The 21532-nt window shown below is 51.6% G+C and overlaps 1 protein-coding gene across 3 annotated transcripts in view; it reads right to left on the bottom strand.

The window, feature by feature from the left end:
* Nucleotides 1–3513: 3513 nt before the first annotated feature.
* SNAP47 (synaptosome associated protein 47) overlaps nt 3514–21532 on the bottom strand; it is an 18949-nt gene continuing 930 nt past the window's right edge. For all 3 annotated transcript variants that reach the window (XM_040431640.1, XM_040431639.1, XM_040431642.1), the window contains exons 2-5: nt 17360–17851; nt 16217–16689; nt 11130–11242; nt 3514–4023 (exon numbers count right to left, since the gene is read on the bottom strand). In XM_040431640.1, coding sequence (XP_040287574.1) covers nt 3877–4023; nt 11130–11242; nt 16217–16689; nt 17360–17838 — 1212 coding nt within the window. In that variant the 5' untranslated portion in view covers nt 17839–17851 and the 3' untranslated portion in view covers nt 3514–3876. The remainder of the gene's footprint in view (nt 4024–11129; nt 11243–16216; nt 16690–17359; nt 17852–21532) is intronic.

The raw sequence follows: 21532 nt of genomic DNA, 5'->3' as shown, positions 1-21532 counted from the left end.
ATGGTGGACACAGTCTTGGCAGACACTAATGAAGTGCCCCAAAAAACTGTCATAATCTTATTAAAGTGTCCAGAGATGATGGTCTTGGATGACACTCAAATGAAGAAATCATAGTCTTGGGGGGACACTCTAATTAAGAGATAATAGTCTTTGAGTGCACTCTAATGAAGAGATTACAGTCTTAGTGGGCACTCTAATGAAGAGATTACCGTCTTGGTGGGCACTCTAACGAAGAGATTACAGTCTTGGTGGGCACTCTAACGAAGAGATTACAGTCTTGGTGGGCACTCTAATTAAGAGATAATAGTCTTTGAGTGCACTCTAATGAAGAGATTACAGTCTTAGTGGGCACTCTAATGAAGAGATTACCGTCTTGGTGGGCACTCTAACGAAGAGATTACCGTCTTGGTGGGCACTCTAATGAAGAGATTACAGTCTTGGTGGGCACTCTAATGAAGAGATTACAGTCTTGGTGGGCACTCTAATGAAGAGATTACAGTCTTGGTGGGCACTCTAATGAATATAAAGTTTTGGTGGGCAGTCTAATGAAGAGATTACCGTCTTGGTGGGCACTCTAATGCAGCAGTGATGAGTCTTCCTGTTCACATGGGATGAAGTATCACAGACCTTGGTGGAGACCATATACAGGCCGCTGTTTGGTGGAGACCATGATCTGGTTCTTACAAGTGGGACCAATTCTTGAGAATTACAGGGGCACAGATGAGATTGAGTTGACAGAAGAAGACACTAAGAATTCTCGGAACATAAAGAATACATGGAAGGTTCTAGATATCGGTGACATGGACCACATCTAGAGAAGGTCGGATTAGCTGCCAGCTGCACACTATGTACTTGTGGTAAATGTCTACTTGACATGTCTCATATGTTCCACACGTGGTCTCTATCTTCTACGTCACTAAGTGCACATTACCCAACGCATCCACCGCGTCACACCCCACAGCTGAGACGATAATGTGCAGTAGAGTTGTTTGCAGCACGTCATATGATCTCACTGATCGTGGGCGAGGTTCTGCAGCTGCCATATGTTACAATGTAAAATGCACCGGTCTACGTATCATATGTAATAATGGAGGGAGAAGATCTCAAAGGGAACGTTCTCAAGTATTTACACAGCTTACGAGCCACTTCCTGAAGTCACCGTTTATTCTCATGCTCCTTGAGTAATCTATGGCAGAACGTGCGGTGTGGGCCCTTTAACTGGGTAATTCTTCTGCAATTCATCCAGTTGTTGTCTGATCTGTAGGTGGAGCTCAGTTGGATCACCGGATTTCCTGCCTTCTTTTATTAAGCAATTTGGTTAAAATCACAGATAAAAATGTACAGAAGAATTGAATGATCTGGGAATTACTGAGGAAAGAGACATCAGATAAGGTGACTGCGCCCGAAACCCATTTCAGAAAACAACGACAAGCTGCTACTACATGGAAACCATACTGTAACAGGGATTTCCGGGTTGGGGAGGGTGCCTGGCAGCCCTCTCCACTGAGTTGCCCAGCTGCCCTATCCCTTGAGCTGGTATCCATCATGGCCAGTGCCTCTCACCTCCATTAGCAGCCCACATGTTCTTTCTGCCTGCATACTAGTGACTGTAGGTCTTCAGGGCTACTTATCTCACAGCCATTTGCTCTTACTATAGTAGATCAGCAATAACAGAATTGGCCACTAGGAGGCCTCAGCGCTGCTTGCAGCAGACGCACCTCCAGTGTAGCATGCAGCGCATTACATTTATATCCAGCGGAGGCTTTTCACTCTCTATAGTGCGACTTACCTGCAATGTCCCACCTTACCCAGTGACAGACCACCTGAGACATATTCCCCCCCACCACGGCCTTACATACAAGACATTTCACCCATCTTAGACCATAAGTATCCTCACTGATGTACCTCAGTGGTACCAAGTCCACAGCAGCACATTACCCACTGGCATCTCACATCAGATTAAAGACACAGTACACATCGAGATTCGAACATGGATGCAAGTCACATGACAAACTTAAGGGACATATTCGTTGTTAGAAGTTATCTTCTATCGACAGGTGACGGTGGGGGTTTGAATGCTGGGACGTCCACTAATCACGAGAATGGGAGCTCTGTACCCTTTAGGGCCACCCAAAAGATAATTTTTGGTGGCTTAGATGGGGTATGGGGTCCCCATTGTCATGATCAGTAGGGGTCCTGGCAGTAGGACCCCACCAACCTCATAGTTACCCACCATTCCTGTGGATAGGTAATACCCTTTCAGTGTGGAGATAGAACATGAAGTGTCTATTGCAGTGACAGATTGGTGACTAGTTCTGCAGTTAGCGAATCAGCTCATCTTCTGGAGTTACGTCTTCTCCTGAGGTTAGGTGTTGTCTTGGGAACAAGTTTTTTCCTGGAGTTAGGTCTTGTTGTGCACTTACTGTAGGTCTTCATGAGTTGGGTCTTTTTTTAGGATTATGTCTTCTCTTATGGTTAGTTCTTCTCCTGGGGTTAGGTGTTCTTCTACAGTTGGGTCTTCATTTGGGGTTAGGTCTTCTTCTGGGTCTTCTCCTTGGGTAAGCTGCTGTCTTGGAGTTAAGTTTTTTCCTGGAGTTGGTGTTAGAGCTTGTTGTACACTTACTCTAGGTCTTCTTGAGTTAGGTCTTCTGCAAGAGGTATTCTTCGGGAGTTGAGTATTCTTCCGGAGCTGGGTCTTCGTTTGGGATTAGGTCTTCTTCTGGGTTTAAGTTTTATTCTGGAGTTAGGTCTTCAAGTGGAGTTAGGTTTTTTCCTGTTGTACACTTACTGTAGGTCTTCTTCAGTTAGGTCTTCTCCTTAGGTTAGGACCTTTCTTAGGGTGATGTCTTCTCCTGGAGTTAGGTATTTTAGAGTTGGGTCTTTGTTTGGGGTTAGGTCTTCTTCTAAGGTTAAGTTTTATCCTGGAGGAATGTCTTCTACTGGAGTTAGGTATTCTTCTCCGTGAGTTAGATATTCTTCTAGAGCTGGGTCTTCCTTTTGTGTTAGGTCTTCTTCTGGAGTTATCCTGGCATTAGGTCTTCTCCTTGATGATGGTGGAAAGGAGGTTATGGTGATGGAGTGATGATGATGCTGGAGGGAGGAGGGGCAGTGATAGTGAGGGGAAGGGGTGGTCATGGTGGGAGTAGTGATGATGGTGGGATAGGGGTGATGATCTGTGAAAAGCTGGTTGACAACTGTCATGATCCTGGTCATGCAGGTCGCTAGGGGTACTCAACAGTATCTGTTACCCATGCAGGATCTCAGGGCTGTGGAGTCGGTAGAAATATTACATGAGAGAGATGACAAGCTGATGATTCTACTACGTCAATGCGTTATTACTAATTGTTATACAAGCCATTTAAGAAGGAGTCTAAGTTTTGGCTTGAAGGGACGGCTGATAGGACCGCCCACTGGACTCCTAAGTATAGAATTAGCGGGATAAAAAATGAAAGAAATACAAGTTATGATCTTTCCCCATTATATATATATATATATATATATATAAAACCACTCTGCTCAGTGCGGCTCGCAGATAGTACCGCCCACTGGACTCCTAGGTATAGAACAAGCAGGGATGGAAATTAATCTGCTCGCAGAGAGGACACCAAGTTCAATATGACAGGTTCGCCTTAATGACTCCACAGTCCCGGCGTAGCGGATAGGAATGCATCAGTGGGTGCAGTGGGCGGAGCTCGTATTTTGGGGCGATTTTATTTCTGTTCCTGATAACACATTTCATTAATAAGAACAATAAATAAAGTTCCGATTTTCTGGATTTTCCTCTCTCAGATTTTTCTGTTTGCAGCCGTTTCCTTCCTGCCCGCAGAGAAGGCGGAGCTACCACAGTGGTCACCGGCGGCCATGTTGCAGGGATGTTCAGATTAGGTTCCGCATCCTGCGCGTCTGTTTGTTGATCTTCAGGATCGCTCTGTCTGTGGAGCTCGTGATCTCGTCCAGCGCCTCGTCCTGCCGCTCCAGCTCGTCCTCCGCCTCCAGTGCGATGCTCTTCAGCTTGGTGAGGATCTGCGGGAAATAGCAGAAAACTACTGGAGGACTGGACCACGTAACACGGGAGGAGGGGGGGTGGACTGGACCATATTCCACAAAGGTTAGCGTGATATAACAGAGGGCTAGACCACATCACATGAGTGGGCGGGGGATATAGGAGAGGACTGGACCACATCACACGAGGGGGGGGTGATATAACAGAGGACCAGAACACATAACAAAAAGGGGTGATATTACAGAGGACCGAATCATATAACTCAAGAAGGGGGGGTAATATAACAGACGACCGGACAATGTAACATGAAGGTGATATACCAAAGGACCAGACCATATCACTCGAAGGGGGAAGTGAGGACTGGACCATATCACGCAAGGGTAGGAATAATATAACAGAGGGTCGTAACACATCACATGAGGGGGTGATATTACAGAGAACCAGACCATATCACACGAGGGGGAGTAATATTATAGAGGACCAGACAACGTAACACGAAGGTGAAGGCGATATAACAGAGGACTGGACCATATCACACAAGGGTGGGGGTGATATAACAGAGGACCAGACCACATCACATGGGGGGGGTATAATAGAGGACTGGACCACATGTAACTAGGGATAGAACAGAGGACCAGACCACATCACATGGGGGGGGTATACTAGAGGACTGGACCACATCTAACTAGGGATATAACAGAGGACCAGACCACATCACATGGGGGGGGGTATAATAGAGGACTGGACCACATCTAACTAGGGATATAACAGAGGACCAGACCACATCACATGGGGGGGGTATAATAGAGGACTGGACCACATCTAACTAGGGATATAACAGAGGACCAGACCACATCACATGGGGGGGGGTATAATAGAGGACTGGACCACATCTAACTAGGGATATAACAGAGGACCAGACCACATCACATGGGGGGGGGTATAATAGAGGACTGGACCACATCTAACTAGGGATATAACAGAGGACCAGACCACATCACATGGGGGGGGTATAATAGAGGACTGGACCACATCTAACTAGGGATATAACAGAGGACCAGACCACATCACATGGGGGGGTATAATAGAGGACTGGACCACATCTAACTAGGGATAGAACAGAGGACCAGACCACGTAATAGGAGGGTGATAGAGAACCAGACCATGTAACATGAAGGAGGGATGGGGGGTGATATAACAGAGGACCAGACCACATAACACAAGGGTGATTTATTTTACAGGGTACCAGACCCCATAACATTAAAGGGGTGGGGAGCTGGACGACATCACACAGAGGGGATATAACAGAGGACCGGACCAAATCACACAGTGGGGGAGGTTATGTATTGGACTGGACCACATCACACAGAAGAGGGGAATATACACTATTATGCAGATATATCATGATTACAGGTGCGGTCTGATTGGACACCGGGTCTTGTCTTGACTGGGATCAAAAGTGCTTCCCCCCGCTGCTATATGAAAGGGCTCTCAGAGGCTACTTTTGTGTAGCGTACCTCTTAGTGAGAGATCGCTGACTGCCAGACGTGCCATTATGACGCACTGGAAGACATTTTGCCGAGGTGACATCATTGGACTGAGAGAAGAAGGATGGTCGTTTCTGTGAATTGCCGCCATCTAAGGTGTTAGGCAAAGGGCGCACCCAGTGAACGGGCTCTGGACGGTGGTCGTTGGTCGCCAGATTCTGTTTTATTCCTTCTTCTCCTGGCAGCCATGGACTCTGCACACAGGTAACGATCATTCCCCGAGTGACGTGTGACCCCGGGTGAACGTTCACCTGTGCCCAAGGCTGACAGTGGAGATCAGAGGCGCCAGCGGCCTGATAACAGATATTAATCAGATAAGAGGCGGCGGGGGAGGGCGACGCTTATCGCTCCAGCACCTCGATGGTGGCCTTGGTTTTGCTTTCCACCTTTATTCCTGGTGATTTACAACATAAGAGAGGAGCGGGCGCTCTTTTATCTTCGGCACCTGTCAGCGGTGGTCGGGTGCTCTGATCGCGGCATCGAGCAGACACTGCACTATTCATCACGAGCGTGAGGGAAATACCCCATAATATTCTTACTTCAAGCAGGAAGTAATCGAAAATCTCCGTTTTCCCAAACCGTTCGGATCAGGACGAGTCCACATTTAATGCCGTCCGTTGCCATCACTTTTTTTCACGGACAGAAGTCCTGCCAGTCTGGCGCTTTGTGTCCACAGATCACACATCTCACTGACGGACGGCATCAGATGTGAAACCTGTTGTCCTGATCGGGAGCAGAGCGAGGAGCTCCGGTCTATGCGGTGGCATCCATGATCGCCCAGCCTTACTGCGAGAGAAGAGCGTCTACCTCCCCAACCCTCCTGAGACACACCGCCTGCAGCCACGTCGCTACTTCTTACTACCCCCTCACCTCTAAGTGCTGCATCGGAGGTCTCCGTGATCATGAAATAGGAATCAAAGGGCACGGTAATGGGGTCTCTGAGGTAGGGAACGGTCTAATAGGGCAGGATGGGCTCATGGGCGCACACCAACCTGAAGAACCATGAAACCCAATGTGACGGACACCTAATGGGCCAGCACCCCACTGCAAGCCCCCCGGAAAATGTGACCCATCCAAGTCAAGTTCTCCAAAACCAGGTCCCTCAGTTAGAGCCATTAGATATAATGCTCCCCCTATTGTGATCCCCCCCAATGTTACACTAGAACTCAAGCTCTTCAGCCAAGGGACCCCTCATTACAGGAATATCCCTATAATAAAGAAACCTTTGACCAGGGTGCATGCTATCCAACGAGCCGGATCAGAATTGTTGGGAACCTATGGCCTCACTAATTGCTATAAACTACTAACCTCAGGACATAAACGGTTAAAAACCAGAAACTGCCGCTTCTGATCATAACCATGTCGTCGTTCCCATGCCGCTCCATTCACACATATTTCACAGACACAGCTTTCTACCATACATACCACAGCGTCCCGTCCCCCCCGTCCCCCCCAAGCTCTAGACCTCACCTCAGCAGAGGGACCAGGCTCCTTCTCGAGTCCGGCCGCAAGAAGGACTCCGGGTCTGTGTCTGGGGTCGACTGGGCCGCAAAAGTCGGCACCTCTAGGGTACTTTAGAACACCTCAGAACTCAGTAGGGCGTGCCAGGCAAATTGGGCAGAGGGGCGGGCCAGGAGGCAGAGCCATTACGAAAATCCATTTGACGTCAGAGGCCTCAAAGACTAATTATTTGATTAATCGCCCAGCCCCAGAACAGATATTTTCCTGACATAGAGCTCAGAGCGAACAACATTCTGTTGCCTACAACCCCACTAGAGGGAGCAATTACTACATACAGATATATACAGCCACCACTAGAGGGAGCTCAGGAGATCACTACATACAGATATATACAACCACCACTAGAGGGAGCGATTACTACATACAGATATATACAGCCACCACTAGAGGGAGCTCAGGAGATTACTACATACAGATATATACAGCCACCACTAGAGGGAGCTAAGGAGATTACTACATACAGATATATACAGCCACCACTAGAGGGAGCTCAGGATATTACTACATACAGATATATACAGCCACCACTAGAGGGAGCTCAGGAGATTACTACATACAGATATATACATCCACCACTAGAGGGAGCTCAGGAGATTACTACATACAGATATATACAGTCACCACTAGAGGGAGCGATTACTACATACAGATATATACAGCCACCACTAGAGGGAGCTCAGGAGATTACTACATACAGATATATACAGCCACCACTAGAGGAAGCTCAGGAGATTACTACATAAAGATATATACAGCCACCACTAGAGGGAGCTCAGGAGATTACTGCATACAGATATATACAGCCACCACTAGAGGGAGCTCAGGAGATTACTATATACAGATATATACAGCCACCACTAGAGGGAGCTCAGGAGATTACTACATACAGATATGTACAACCACCACTAGATGGAGCTCAGGAGATTACTACATACAGATATATACAGCCACCACTAAAGGGAGCTCAGGAGATTACTGCATACAGATATATACAGCCACCACTAGAGGGAGCTCAGGAGATTACTACATACAGATATATACAGCCACCACTAGAGGGAGCTCAGGAGATTACTACATACAGATATATACAGCCACCACTAGAGGGAGCTCAGGAGATTACTACATGCAGATATATACAGTCACCACTAGAGGGAGCTCAGGAGATTACTACATACAGATATATATAGCCACCACTAGAGGGAGCTCAGGAGACCACTACATACAGATATATACATCCACCACTAGAGGGAGCTCAGGAGATTACTACATACAGATATATACAGCCACCACTAGGGGGAGCTCAGGAGATTACTACATACAGATATATACAGCCACCACTAGAGGGAGCTCAGGAGATTACTACATACAGATATATATAGCCACCACTAGAGGGAGCTCAGGAGACCACTACATACAGATATATACATCCACCACTAGAGGGAGCTCAGGAGATTACTACATACAGATATATACAGCCACCACTAGAGGGAGCTCAGGAGATTACTACATGCAGATATATACAGTCACCACTAGAGGGAGCTCAGGAGATTACTACATACAGATATATATAGCCACCACTAGAGGGAGCTCAGGAGACCACTACATACAGATATATACATCCACCACTAGAGGGAGCTCAGGAGATTACTACATACAGATATATACAGCCACCACTAGGGGGAGCTCAGGAGATTACTACATACAGATATATACAGCCACCACTAGAGGGAGCTCAGGAGATTACTACATACAGGTATATACAGCCACCACTAAAGGGAGCTCAGGAGATTACTACATACAGATATATACAGCCACCACTAGGGGGAGCTCAGGAGATTACTGCATACAGATATATATAGCCACCACTAGAGGGAGCTCAGGAGATTACTACATACAGATATATACAGCCACCACTAGGGGGAGCTCAGGAGATTACTGCATACAGATATATATAGCCACCACTAGAGGGAGCTCAGGAGATTACTACATACAGATATATACAGCCACCACTAGAGGGAGCTCAGGAGATCACTGCATACAGATATATACAGACACCACTAGAGGGAGCTCAGGAGATTACTACATACAGATATATACAGCCTCCACTAGAGGGAGCTCAGGAGAGTACTACATACAGATATATACAGACACCACTAGAGGGAGCTCAGGAGATTACTACATACAGATATATACAGACACCACTAGAGGGAGCTCAGGAGAGTACTACATACAGATATATACAGACACCACTAGAGGGAGCTCAGGAGATTACTGCATACAGATATATACAACCACCACTAGAGGGAGCTCAGGAGATTACTACATACAGATATATACAGCCACCACTAGAGGGAGCTCAGGAGATTACTGCATACAGATATATACAGCCACCACTAGAGGGAGCTCAGGAGATTACTGCATACAGATATATACAGCCACCACTAGAGGGAGCTCAGGAGATTACTACATACAGATATATACAGTCACCACTAGACGGAGCTCAGGAGATTACTACATACAGATATATACAGCCACCACTAGGGGGAGCTCAGGAGATAACTACATACAGATATATACAGCTATCACTAGAGGGAGCTCAGGAGATTACTGCATACAGATATATACAGCGACCACTAGAGGGAGCTCAGGAGATTACTGCATACAGATATATACAGCCACCACTAGAGGGAGCTCAGGAGATTACTACATACAGATATATACAACCACCACTAGAGGGAGCTCAGGAGATTACTACATACAGATATATACAGCCACCACTAGATGGAGCTCAGGAGATTACTACATACAGATATATACAGTCACCACTAGATGGAGCTCAGGAGATTACTACATACAGATATATACAGCCACCACTAGAGGGAGCTCAGGAGATTACTACATACAGATATATACAGCCACCACTAGAGGGAGCTCAGGAGATTACTACATACAGATATATACAGCCACCACTAGGGGGAGCTCAGGAGATTACTACATACAGATATATACAGCAACCACTAGAGGGAGCTCAGGAGATTACTACATACAGCTATATACAGCCACCACTAGGGGGAGCTCAGGAGATTACTACATACAGATATATACAGCCACCACTAGAGGGAGCTCAGGAGATTACTACATACAGGTATACACAGCCAACACTAGAGGGAGCTCAGGAGATTACTGCATACAGATATATACAGCCACCACTAGGGGGAGCTCAGGAGATTACTACATACAGATATATACAGCTACCACTAGAGGGAGCTCAGGAGATTACTACATACAGATATATACAGCCACCACTAGAGGGAGCTCAGGACATTACTACATACAGGTATACACAGCCAACACTAGAGGGAGCTCAGGAGATTACTGCATACAGATATATACAGTCACCACTAGAGGGAGCTTAGTGGTGGAGAATCTCTAAGATTCATTGGGGCCCCTTGGGGTAGCACGCTATGACCATGCGCTCCTGGTCTAGAAAATTCACTGTGAGGTAAACAACCTGGACTGCACTGACACATAGTAACAAACCATCAGAGAGCATTTCTACAGCTACTGAGATAGAATTGTAGCAAGCTCTCAGTATGCATGTTGTTATTCAATGACAGCAAGCAGAGCTCTCAGAAAGGTTTAGGAATTAATTCACAGATTCTATAAAAAAAAAAAAAACTAAGACTTTAAAGTCTGCAGTCTTAGCGCTATATTCACATGGGACTGCAGGGGCTCTATAAACCCATAATTTAAAGCTGTGTAATCAGAGGGGCCTCCTGTCAGCGGTGGGCACGTGTTCGGGGGAGGGGTGTTCCTGTCAGCGGTGGGCACGTGTTCGGGGGAGGGGTGTTCCTGTCAGCGGTGGGCACATGTTAGGGGGGAGGGGCGTTGCTGTCAGCGGTGGGCACGTGTTCGGGGGAGGGGTGTCGTGTCGGTGGGCCGAGTTGCTGCTTACACACATGGAGATAAGTGGCTGATCCTCAGCGCCTGGAGCGATAACCTCATATTATTTGCTGACCATGTGATGTGGGCGGGGCTACCAGATCTGGGGGCGTTACCTTTCTGAGCTCCTGCACTTCGGAGGCGGTCACCTCCTGCTCCTCGGCCATGGCCGCCTCCTCTCTTCCCCCGCGGGGCCCCGATCTCACAATGGTCTCCAGAAACCAGGAATCTAAACGAGAGATAAAATGTGAAAAGTGGATTCATGGCGCCATCCAGTGCCGGCTCAGCGGCAGCTTCTTCCCTGTGTCCTGTCTCTGGCGGTTCTGCCACATTCTATCACCCATGACCCGCTGGCAGAACCAAACCATTACCAGCACCGGTTCAGAGACGCTAATGGAGGCCACACAAGTCTCCACTGTCCTCCTAGCATTTCATTCATGATCCAGGAATCATACGATGAACAGAAAAGCAGAGATCTCTCCCTCCCCCGCGGTCCCTGGGGACCGGCCTCTCCCTCCCCCGCGGTCCCTGGGAACAGCCTCTCCCTCCCCCGCGGTCCCTGGGGACCGGCCTCTCCCTCCCCCGCGGTCCCCGTGGCCAGCCTCTCCCTCCCCCACGGTCCCTGGGAACAGCCTCTCCCTCCCCCGCGGTCCCTGGGGACCGACCTCTCCCTCCGACGCGGTCCCCGGGGAACGGCCTCTCCCTCCCCCGCGGTCCCCAGGGACCGGCCTCTCCCTCCCCCGCGGTCCCCGGGGACCGGCCTCTCCCTCCCCCGCAGTCCCCGTGGCCAGCCTCTCCCTCCCCCGCAGTCCCCGTGGCCCGGCCTCTCCCTCCCCCGCAGTCCTGCATATAAAGCATGCTGGGTAATCAGGGCAGCGGTGACATCGCAGAGGGGTGTGGTCATTATGATGACATAACGATCAATCAGACAGCAATTTGTGTGATCCCGAAGCATCAATATTAAAGCGGCTCCAGAATAAACAACCGCCTGAGCACAAGGACAAAATGGTCATTACAAGATCTCTGCTTGCTGTCGACAATGGGGATCTTCTTGTTTCCATTGACAATGGATCCAATTCTGCTCACAGCCGAGGGGAAAGAAAGAAAAGATCGATCAAAACAGTGCAGGGAGGAGGATGTGTGATCTTTAGGCTCCATCTAGTGGCCAGTGGTGGCAGTGCATGGAGAAGAATTTGTGATCTTCAGGCTCCATCTAGTGGCCAGTGGTGGCAGTGCATGGAGAAGAATTTGTGATCATCAGGTTCCATCCAGTGGCCAGTGGTGGATGTGTGATCCTGGGGTTCCATCTAGTGGCTAGTGGTGGCAGTGCAGGGAGGCGGATTTGTGATCCTCAGGCTCTATCTCGTGGCCAGTGGTAGAAGTGCATGTAGGAGGATGTGTGATCCTTGGGCTCCATCTAGTAGCCAGTGGTAGTAGTGCAGGGGGGAGGCTGTCTGATCCTCGAGTTCCATCTAGTGGCCAGTGGTGGCAGTGCAGGGAGGATGTGTGATCCTCAGGCTCCATCTCGTGGCCACTGGTGGCAGCGCAGGGAGGAGGATGTGTGATCTTCAGGCTCCGTCTAGTGGCCAGTTGTGGCAGTGCAGGGAGGAGGATGCGTGATCCTCAGGCTCCATCTAGTAGCGAATGTTGGAAGTGCAGGGAGGAGGATGTGGGATCCTCGGGCTCCATCTAGTGGCCAGTGGTGGCAGTGAAGGGAGAAGGATGTGTGATCCTCGGGCTCCATCTAGTGGCCAGTGGTGGCAGTGAAGGGAGGCGGATTTGTGATCCTCAGGCTCCATCTCGTGGCCAGTGGTAGTAGTGCAGGGAGGAGGATGTGTGATCCTTGGGCTCTATCTAGTAGCCAGTGGTGGTAGTGCAGGGGGGAGGCTGTCTGATCCTCGAGTTCCATCTAGTGGCCAGTGGCAGTGCAGGGAGGAAGATGTGTGATCCTCAGGCTCTAGCTAGTGGCCAGTGGTGGCAGTGCAGGGAGGAGGATGCGTGATCCTCAGGCTCCATCTAGTAGCGAATGGTGGAAGTGCAGGGAGGAGGATGTGTGATCCTCAGGCTCCATCTAGTGGCCAGTTGTGGCAGTGCAGGGAGGAGGATGTGTGATCCTCGGGCTCCATCTAGTGGCCAGTTGTGGCAGTGCAGGGAGGAGGATGTGTGATCCTCGGGCTCCATCTAGTGGCCACTGGTGGCAGTGCAGGGAGAAGGATTTGTGATCCTCAGGTTCCATCTAATGGCCAGTGGTGGATGTGTGATCCTCGGGTTCCATCTAGTGGCCACTGGTGGCAGTGCAGGGAGGAGGATGCGTGATACTCAGGCTCCATCTAGTAGCGAATGGTGGAAGTGCAGGGAGGAGGATGCGTGATCCTCAGGCTCCATCTCGTGGCCACTGGTGGCAGCACAGGGAGGAGGATGTGTGATCTTCAGGCTTCGTCTAGTGGCCAGCGGTGGTAGCGCAGGCAGGAGGCTGTCTGATCCTCGGGTTCCATCTAGTGGCCAGTTGTGGCAGTGCAGCGAGAAGGATGTGTGATCCTCAGGCTCCATCTAGTGGCAAAGTGGTAGTAGTGCAGGTAGGAGGATGTGTGATCCTTGGGCTCCATCTAGTAGCCAGTGGTGGTAGTGCAGGGGGGAGGCTGTCTGATCCTCGAGTTCCATCTAGTGGCCAGTGGTGGTAGCGCAGGTAGAAGGCTGTCTGATCCTCAGGCTCCATCTAGTGGCCAGTGGCAGTGCAGGGAGGAAGATATGTGATCCTCAGGCTCCATCTAGTGGCCAGTGGTGGCAGTGCAGGGAGGAGGATGCGTGATCCTCAGGCTCCATCTAGTGGCCAGTGGTGGTAGCGCAGGCAGGAGGCTGTCTGATCCTCGGGTTCCATCTAGTAGCGAACGGTGGCAGTGCAGGGAGGAGGATGTGTGATCCTCGGGCTCCATCTAGTGGCCAGTTGTGGCAGTGAAGGGAGAAGGATGCGTGATCCTCGGGCTCCATCTAGTGGCCAGTTGTGGCAGTGCAGGGAGGAGGATGTGTGATCCTCAGGCTCCATCTAGTAGCGAACGGTGGCAGTGCAGGGAGGAGGATGTGTGATCCTCGGGCTCCATCTAGTGGCCAGTTGTGGCAGTGCAGGGAGGAGGATGTGTGATCCTCAGGCTCCATCTAGTAGCGAACGGTGGCAGTGCAGGGAGGAGGATGTGTGATCCTCGGGCTCCATCTAGTGGCCAGTTGTGGCAGTGCAGGGAGGAGGATGTGTGATCCTCGGGCTCCATCTAGTGGCCAGTTGTGGCAGTGCAGGGAGGAGGATGTGTGATCCTCGGGCTCCATCTAGTGGCCAGTTGTGGCAGTGCAGGGAGGAGGATGTGTGATCCTCAGGCTCCATCTAGTAGCGAACGGTGGCAGTGCAGGGAGGAGGATGTGTGATCCTCGGGCTCCATCTAGTGGCCAGTTGTGGCAGTGCAGGGAGGAGGATGTGTGATCCTCGGGCTCCATCTAGTGGCCAGTTGTGGCAGTGCAGGGAGGAGGATGTGTGATCCTTGGGCTCTAGGAAGAAAGTTACCCAGGATCCTCAGGTTAACCCTGTACTGGCCACAAGCAGAGTTCACCCGCACATCTATATACAGCTACAGGCACTTATACTGTTACAATGTAACAAACTCTCAGCAGTGAGAAGTATTATTTACTGGGCACTCTCACTTATGTAGAATCATACACTTTATTTATACACATATATAATAAAATCAATTGGTCTATAAACGCATTATCACAATAAAACCATAAATGGCTTGGAATAAAAGAGAATAAATAACACCCTAAAATCACTAAATCTTCAACATTATATGTAAGAAGTGGATATAACCAGCCGTAGTGGGACTAGAGCTGGGGGGTGATCAGTCCATGTAAAACGATAAATAAGGGGGTCCCGACTGGCGGTCCGCGGTAGTCTGGTAACTACAGATAATATCTTGCAATGTCATATAAAGTTCACAATCCTGATCCTTTGGAGGAGAGTAAGAATACTGCGGTTAGAGCAATTCACTTAGGTGAGTGTATTCGCGGCGTCCCGCTTGTACTCACTGAGGAAGGGGCAAGTACCCCGAAACGCATTTGGTGAAGAGACCCTCAGAGTAATCTTAAAGAAGGATATGCTGGAACTATAAAGGCTGTGCTGTAATTAAAACCAATTGAGGATTCCGTGACCTACCAAGCCCTGACACGCCGGCGGCTACAAGCGCAACACACGAGGACACACAGTGCCGTGACGCAGGTCAGCCGAGGTGGGGAATGGGACTTTAAGTCCCAGAGCTTGCCGGCTCTTAGCTACTACGGAGCGGTAGCCAGAGGACCATAAAGACACGGGTAAGAAAGCCACAGCATCACCCAGCCACGACAGGAGCACTCAAGAGCGTCAAAAAGAAGCGCACTGCACAGTGAGTACAAGCGGGACGCCGCGAATACACTCACCTAAGTGAATTGCTCTAACCGCAGTATTCTTACTCTCCTCCAAAGGATCAGGATTGTGAACTTTATATGACATTGCAAGATATTATCTGTAGTTACCGGACTACCGCGGACCGCCAGTCGGGACCCCCTTATTTATCGTTTTACATGGACTGATCACCCCCCAGCTCTAGTCCCACTACGGCTGGTTATATCCACTTCTTACATATAATGTTATTTATTCTCTTTTATTCCAATCCATTTATGGTTTTATTGTGATAATGCGTTTATAGAGCAATTGATTTCATTATATATGTGTATAAATAAAGTGTATGACTCCACATAAGTGAGAGTGGCCGGTATTCGTTATCTTTATGTATTCATTATTAGAGGAAGGGCCTCTTTCCTGGCTGCACCTCCTCCGGATTCTTCCTCAGTCCTGTGCGTCTCACAAACCTTTGTTCGAGAAGTATTATTTGTAAGATCCAGGAAATGAATGTGAGAAATTGGCGCTGCTCTACCCATAGGGTCTGCAAGCTATGGTGCTCCAGCTGTTGTGAAACTACGACTCCCATCATGCACCATTCATTTCTTTAGGAGTTACAAGAACAGCCGAGCAGATGTGCACGCTGGGAGTTGTAGTTTGGCAACAGCTGGAGCGCCGGAGGTTACTGTCCCAGGACTAGGGATAAAGACATGACGTTACAACAGAACTGTGAGTGCAGCTCTGGATGTGACTAGAGTATAAGAGAAGATGTCTGCGTTCATTTACCGGTTTGCCATCCTGGACTCTTCTCGCTGGGAGACGGGCGGCACTGGTCGCTGAAGATGGCGGCTTCCGGGGTGAACTCCACCTTCTTCTTGTACTGCATCTCCAGCAGGGGCAGGACGAGCGGTAACCTGGCGGATATGACGGTGTAGGTGACGTCCGGCCGCCCCAGGAATCTCTGCCGGACGCTCATCTCGTGCCCGCTCACCACTCTGATGTCGTCCACGTCCTGGCGCTGGTAGCGGTGCAGGGGGCGGTGGTCACAGTCACAGATCTCCAGAGCGGACAGCAGGAGGGTGAGGCGACCCGGCCTGAGGCTGACCTCGGGGTGACGGCAGAAGATGATGGGGATGGTAGTGATGACCCCGTCTTTCCCGCGGCTCTGGGCGGCGGCCTCTGGCTCTTTAGACGCTGATCTCTTCCATGGACTCCCACTGAACGGCCACCAAGAAGGAGACTCCAGAACCGACAACATCCTGTGGGGGCGACAACCCAGTCACTGCACATTCTGGATCCGGGAAAGCTGGGTTACACCAATGACTGTGCCCGGCAGGAGTCTGGGAAAGCTGGGTGACTCACACAGGGCGGACTTACACCTAATGTCACTTACCTCCAGTAATGACCGCTACAGATCCCGCAGGGCAGTCACCCAGCTTTCCCAGACTCCTGCACGGTAAACCCAGCTACTCAGGCTGAGATACATGTGAAAGCTGGGTGACCACCAACATGGCCGCCATGAAGGGTCCTATATATAAGGCTTTCCCAGACTCCAGCATGGTAACGCGTGATCCCCGGCCATCGGAACCATCCAAGTAAAACCTAAAGCAGAGCTCATCCTGAACAGAATGCCAGAGCAGTAAAGACTGACACTACACAGGCAGTGCAGGTTAATAGAGTATCCTCTCTCATTCCTTATCTCAGGAGTGTGCCGATCCAACCAATATGGCCGCCATAGCCACGCCCACTTGTGATGTCACCCAGCGTTCCCATGTGCGCAGGCGTCACTGCCCTGTGGACAGATGAAACTGCTCATTATTACTTCCTGCAGTGTGTCAGTCTTCACTGCAGTCCTGACATTCTATCCAAGAACCAGGAGGATCGGGATGAGCAGGTCAGTGCAGGCACAGTGGGGGGCCCCTGGGTTACCTGTCTGCGGTCGCCATGTCGCCCTCGATCTTGCCCAGTCCGCTCATGATGCCGTCCAGCTGCTCCCCCTGGTGGTGCAGTACCCGGGTGGTGCCCTCCATGCATCTCTGGGAGCCGGACATGATGCTGAGCAGCTCCTTCCCCTTGGAGGTCCCGTCCCCCCGCGGTGACAGCAGCCGCTCCCTCCAGAAGTGCTCCAGCACCGGGAAGACGGCGTTCCGGCTGGGGATCAGCGAGCCGAACCAGTGCTTGGCTCCGCCCCCCTCCAGTACAGTGATGGAGCTGAAGATGTAACTGGACGACTCCTTCTTGATTTCACTGATGCCGGAGAGCGGGAAGCGGACCAGGAAGTCGTCGGCGCCTTCCGCCTGGAAGCGCAGGTGAGTGGCGGTCAGTGACAGCCTCCCCGGACGCCATCGCTTCTCGCTGCTCAGGTAATAGGAGCCGGTCCAGGAGCGGAGCGCCAGATCTTCACTCATCAGAGAGAACGATCTAGAAAGAGCAAGAACGTTGTTCTACTAAACAGGCAAAGCTGCAGTGTAAAGCACGGGGGATGATGGGGCAGAGCTGCAGTATAAAGCACGGGGGATGATGGGGCAGAGCACCAGTATAAAGCATGGGGGATGATGGGGCAGAGCACCAGTATAAAGCACGGGGGATGATGGGGCAGAGCACCAGTATAAAGCACGGGGGATGATGGGGCAGAGCATCAGTATAAAGCACGGGGGATGATGGGGCAGAGCACCAGTATAAAGCACGGGGGATGATGGGGCAGAGCACCAGTATAAAGCACGGGGGATGATGGGGCAGAGCTGCAGTATAAAGCACGGGGGATGATGGGGCAGAGCACCAGTATAAAGCATGGGGGATGATGGGGCAGAGCACCAGTATAAAGCACGGGGGATGATGGGGCAGAGCACCAGTATAAAGCACGGGGGATGATGGGGCAGAGCATCAGTATAAAGCACGGGGGATGATGGGGCAGAGCACCAGTATAAAGCACGGGGGATGATGGGGCAGAGCACCAGTATAAAGCACGGGGGATGATGGGGCAGAGCATCAGTATAAAGCACGGGGGATGATGGGGCAGAGCACCAGTATAAAGCACGGGGGATGATGGGGCAGAGTACCAGTATAAAGCACGGGGGATGATGGGGCAGAGCACCAGTATAAAGCACGGGGGATGATGGGGCAGAGCATCAGTATAAAGCACGGGGGATGATGGGGCAGAGCACCAGTATAAAGCACGGGGGATGATGGGGCAGAGCACCAGCATAAAGCAGGGGGGATGATGGGGCAGAGCTGAGGTGTAAAGCATGGGAGGCAGAGAAGAGCTGCAGCATAAAGCACGGGGGATGATGGGGCAGAGCACCAGCATAAAGCACGGGGGATGATGGGGCAGAGCACCAGTATAAAGCACGAGGGATGATGGGGCAGAGCACCAGTATAAAGCACGGGGGATGATGGGGCAGAGCACCAGCATAAAGCACGGGGGATGATGGGGCAGAGCACCAGCATAAAGCACAGGGGATGATGGGGCAGAGCACCAGTATAAAGCACGAGGGATGATGGGGCAGAGCACCAGTATAAAGCACGGGGGATGATGGGGCAGAGCACCAGCATAAAGCACGGGGGATGATGGGGCAGAGCACCAGCATAAAGCACGGCGGATGATGGGGCAGAGCACCAGCATAAAGCACGGGGGATGATGGGGCAGAGCACCAGCATAAAGCAGGGGGGATGATGGGGCAGAGCACCAGTATAAAGCACGGGGGAGGATGGGGCAGAGCACCAGCATAAAGCACGGGGGATGATGGGGCAGAGCACCAGCATAAAGCAGGGGGGATGATGGGGCAGAGCACCAGCATAAAGCACGGGGGATGATGGGGCAGAGCACCAGCATAAAGCACGGGGGATGATGGGGCAGAGCACCAGCATAAAGCAGGGGGGATGATGGGGCAGAGCTGAGGTGAAAAGCATGGGAGGCAGAGAAGAGCTGCAGCATAAAGCACAGGGGGATGATGGGGCAGAGCACCAGCATAAAGCACGGGGGATGATGGGGCAGAGCACCAGCATAAAGCATGGGGGATGATGGGGCAGAGCACCAGCATAAAGCAGGGGGGATGATGGGGCAGAGCACCAGCATAAAGCAGGGGGGATGATGGGGCAGAGCACCAGCATAAAGCAGGGGGGATGATGGGGCAGAGCTGAGGTGAAAAGCATGGGAGGCAGAGAAGAGCTGCAGCATAAAGCACAGGGGGATGATGGGGCAGAGCACCTACTTAAGCATGGGGGATGATGGGGCAGAGCTGCAGCATAAAGCAGGGGGGATGATGGGGCAGAGCCGAGGTGTAGAGCATAGGAGGCAGAGCAGCAGCATAAAGCATGGGGGATGATGGGGCAGAGCTGAGGTGTAAAGCATGGGAGGCAGAGAAGAGCTGCATCGTAAAGCATGCGGGATGATGGGGCAGAGCGCCAGTATAAAGTAGGGGGGACGATGGGGCAGAGCACCAGCATAAGCGTGGGGGATGATGGTGCAGAGCTGTGGTGTAAAGCAGGGGGGTGGGGCCAAGTAGCAGACAATACCACACGGCTGAAGTTTCTTATTGACATGATTTGTATTTTTTACGGATCCTGAGGAGCCCGTGTCCCGGTAACAGAAGACGTGGCGCTCAGCGTCCGGAGGGGAAACCGTGTGAGAGCGGCATCGAAGTGATGGGCAGAAAAGTGCGATTTACAGAATTCAGTGACCTCGGGCCCCTGATCTCATCGGTGTCTGAGGCGTGGCCCTCTGAACGTTGGGAGAGATCAGGGGCCCGAGGTCACTGAATTCTGTATTTGATGCCGCTCTCACCCGGTTTCCCCTCCGGACGCTGAGCGCCACGTTTTCCAGGACACGGGCTCCCACCCATTAAAGGGAACCTGTCACCGGGATGTTGTGTATAGAGCTGAGGACATGGGTTACTAGATCGCCGCTGGCACATCCGCAATACCCAGTCCCCATAGCTCTGTGTGCTTTTATTGTGTAAAAAAAACGATTTGATACGTATGCAAATTAACTTATGTGAGAGAAGTCGGGCACAGGACTCTTCTCGGGGGCAGGACTCGTCTCTCGCGGGGCAGGACTCGTCTCTCGCGGGGCAGGACTCGTCTCTCGCGGGGCAGGACTCGTCTCTCGCGGGGCAGGACTCGTCTCTCGCGGGGCAGGACTCGTCTCTCGCGGGGCAGGACTCGTCTCTCGCGGGGCAGGACTCGTCTCTCGCGGGGCAGGACTCGTCTCTCGCGGGGCAGGACTCGTCTCTCGCGGGGCAGGACTCGTCTCTCGCGGGGCAGGACTCGTCTCTCGCGGGGCAGGACTCGTCTCTCGCGGGGCAGGACTCGTCTCTCGCGGGGCAGGACTCGTCTCTCGCGGGGCAGGACTCGTCTCTCGCGGGGCAGGACTCGTCTCTCGCGGGGCAGGACTCGTCTCTCGCGGGCAGGACTCGTCTCTCGCGGGCAGGACTCGTCTCTCGGGGGCAGGACTCGTCTCTCGGGGGGCAGGACTCGTCTCTCGGGGGGCAGGACTCGTCTCTCGGGGGCAGGACTCGTCTCTCGGGGGGCAGGACTCTTCTCGGGGACAGGACTCTTCTCGGGCACAGGACTCGTCTCTCGGGGGCAGGACTCTTCTCGGGGACAGGACTCTTCTCGGGGACAGGACTCTTCTCGGGGACAGGACTCGTCTCTCGGGGGCAGGACTCGTCTCTCGGGGGGCAGGACTCGTCTCTCGGGGGGCAGGACTCGTCTCTCGGGGGGCAGGACTCGTCTCTCGGGGGGCAGGACTCGTCTCTCGGGGGGCAGGACTCGTCTCTCGGGGGCAGGACTCGTCTCTCGGGGGCAGGACTCGTCTCTCGGGGGCAGGACTCGTCTCAGGTTAATTTGCATATATATCAAATAATTTTTTTTACACAATAAAAGCACACAGAGCTATGGGGACTGGGTATTGCGGATGTGCTAGCGGCCATCTAGCAGCCCATGTCCTCAGCTCTATGCACAAAATCCCGGTGACAGGTTCCCTTTAAGTGAATAAGAAGCCAGCTTCAGCCTCGTGGTGCACGGCGGAGGACACGCCCTCTGTGGCCCTAAAGATCTCGCTGCCACAACCTGGACGATGTGAACATGGCCGCCTGGACAAGG

This window comes from Bufo bufo, chromosome 5 (genome assembly GCF_905171765.1).
Source record: "Bufo bufo chromosome 5, aBufBuf1.1, whole genome shotgun sequence".
NCBI lineage: Eukaryota > Metazoa > Chordata > Amphibia > Anura > Bufonidae > Bufo > Bufo bufo.
This window is presented reverse-complemented; position numbering and strand designations above follow the sequence as displayed.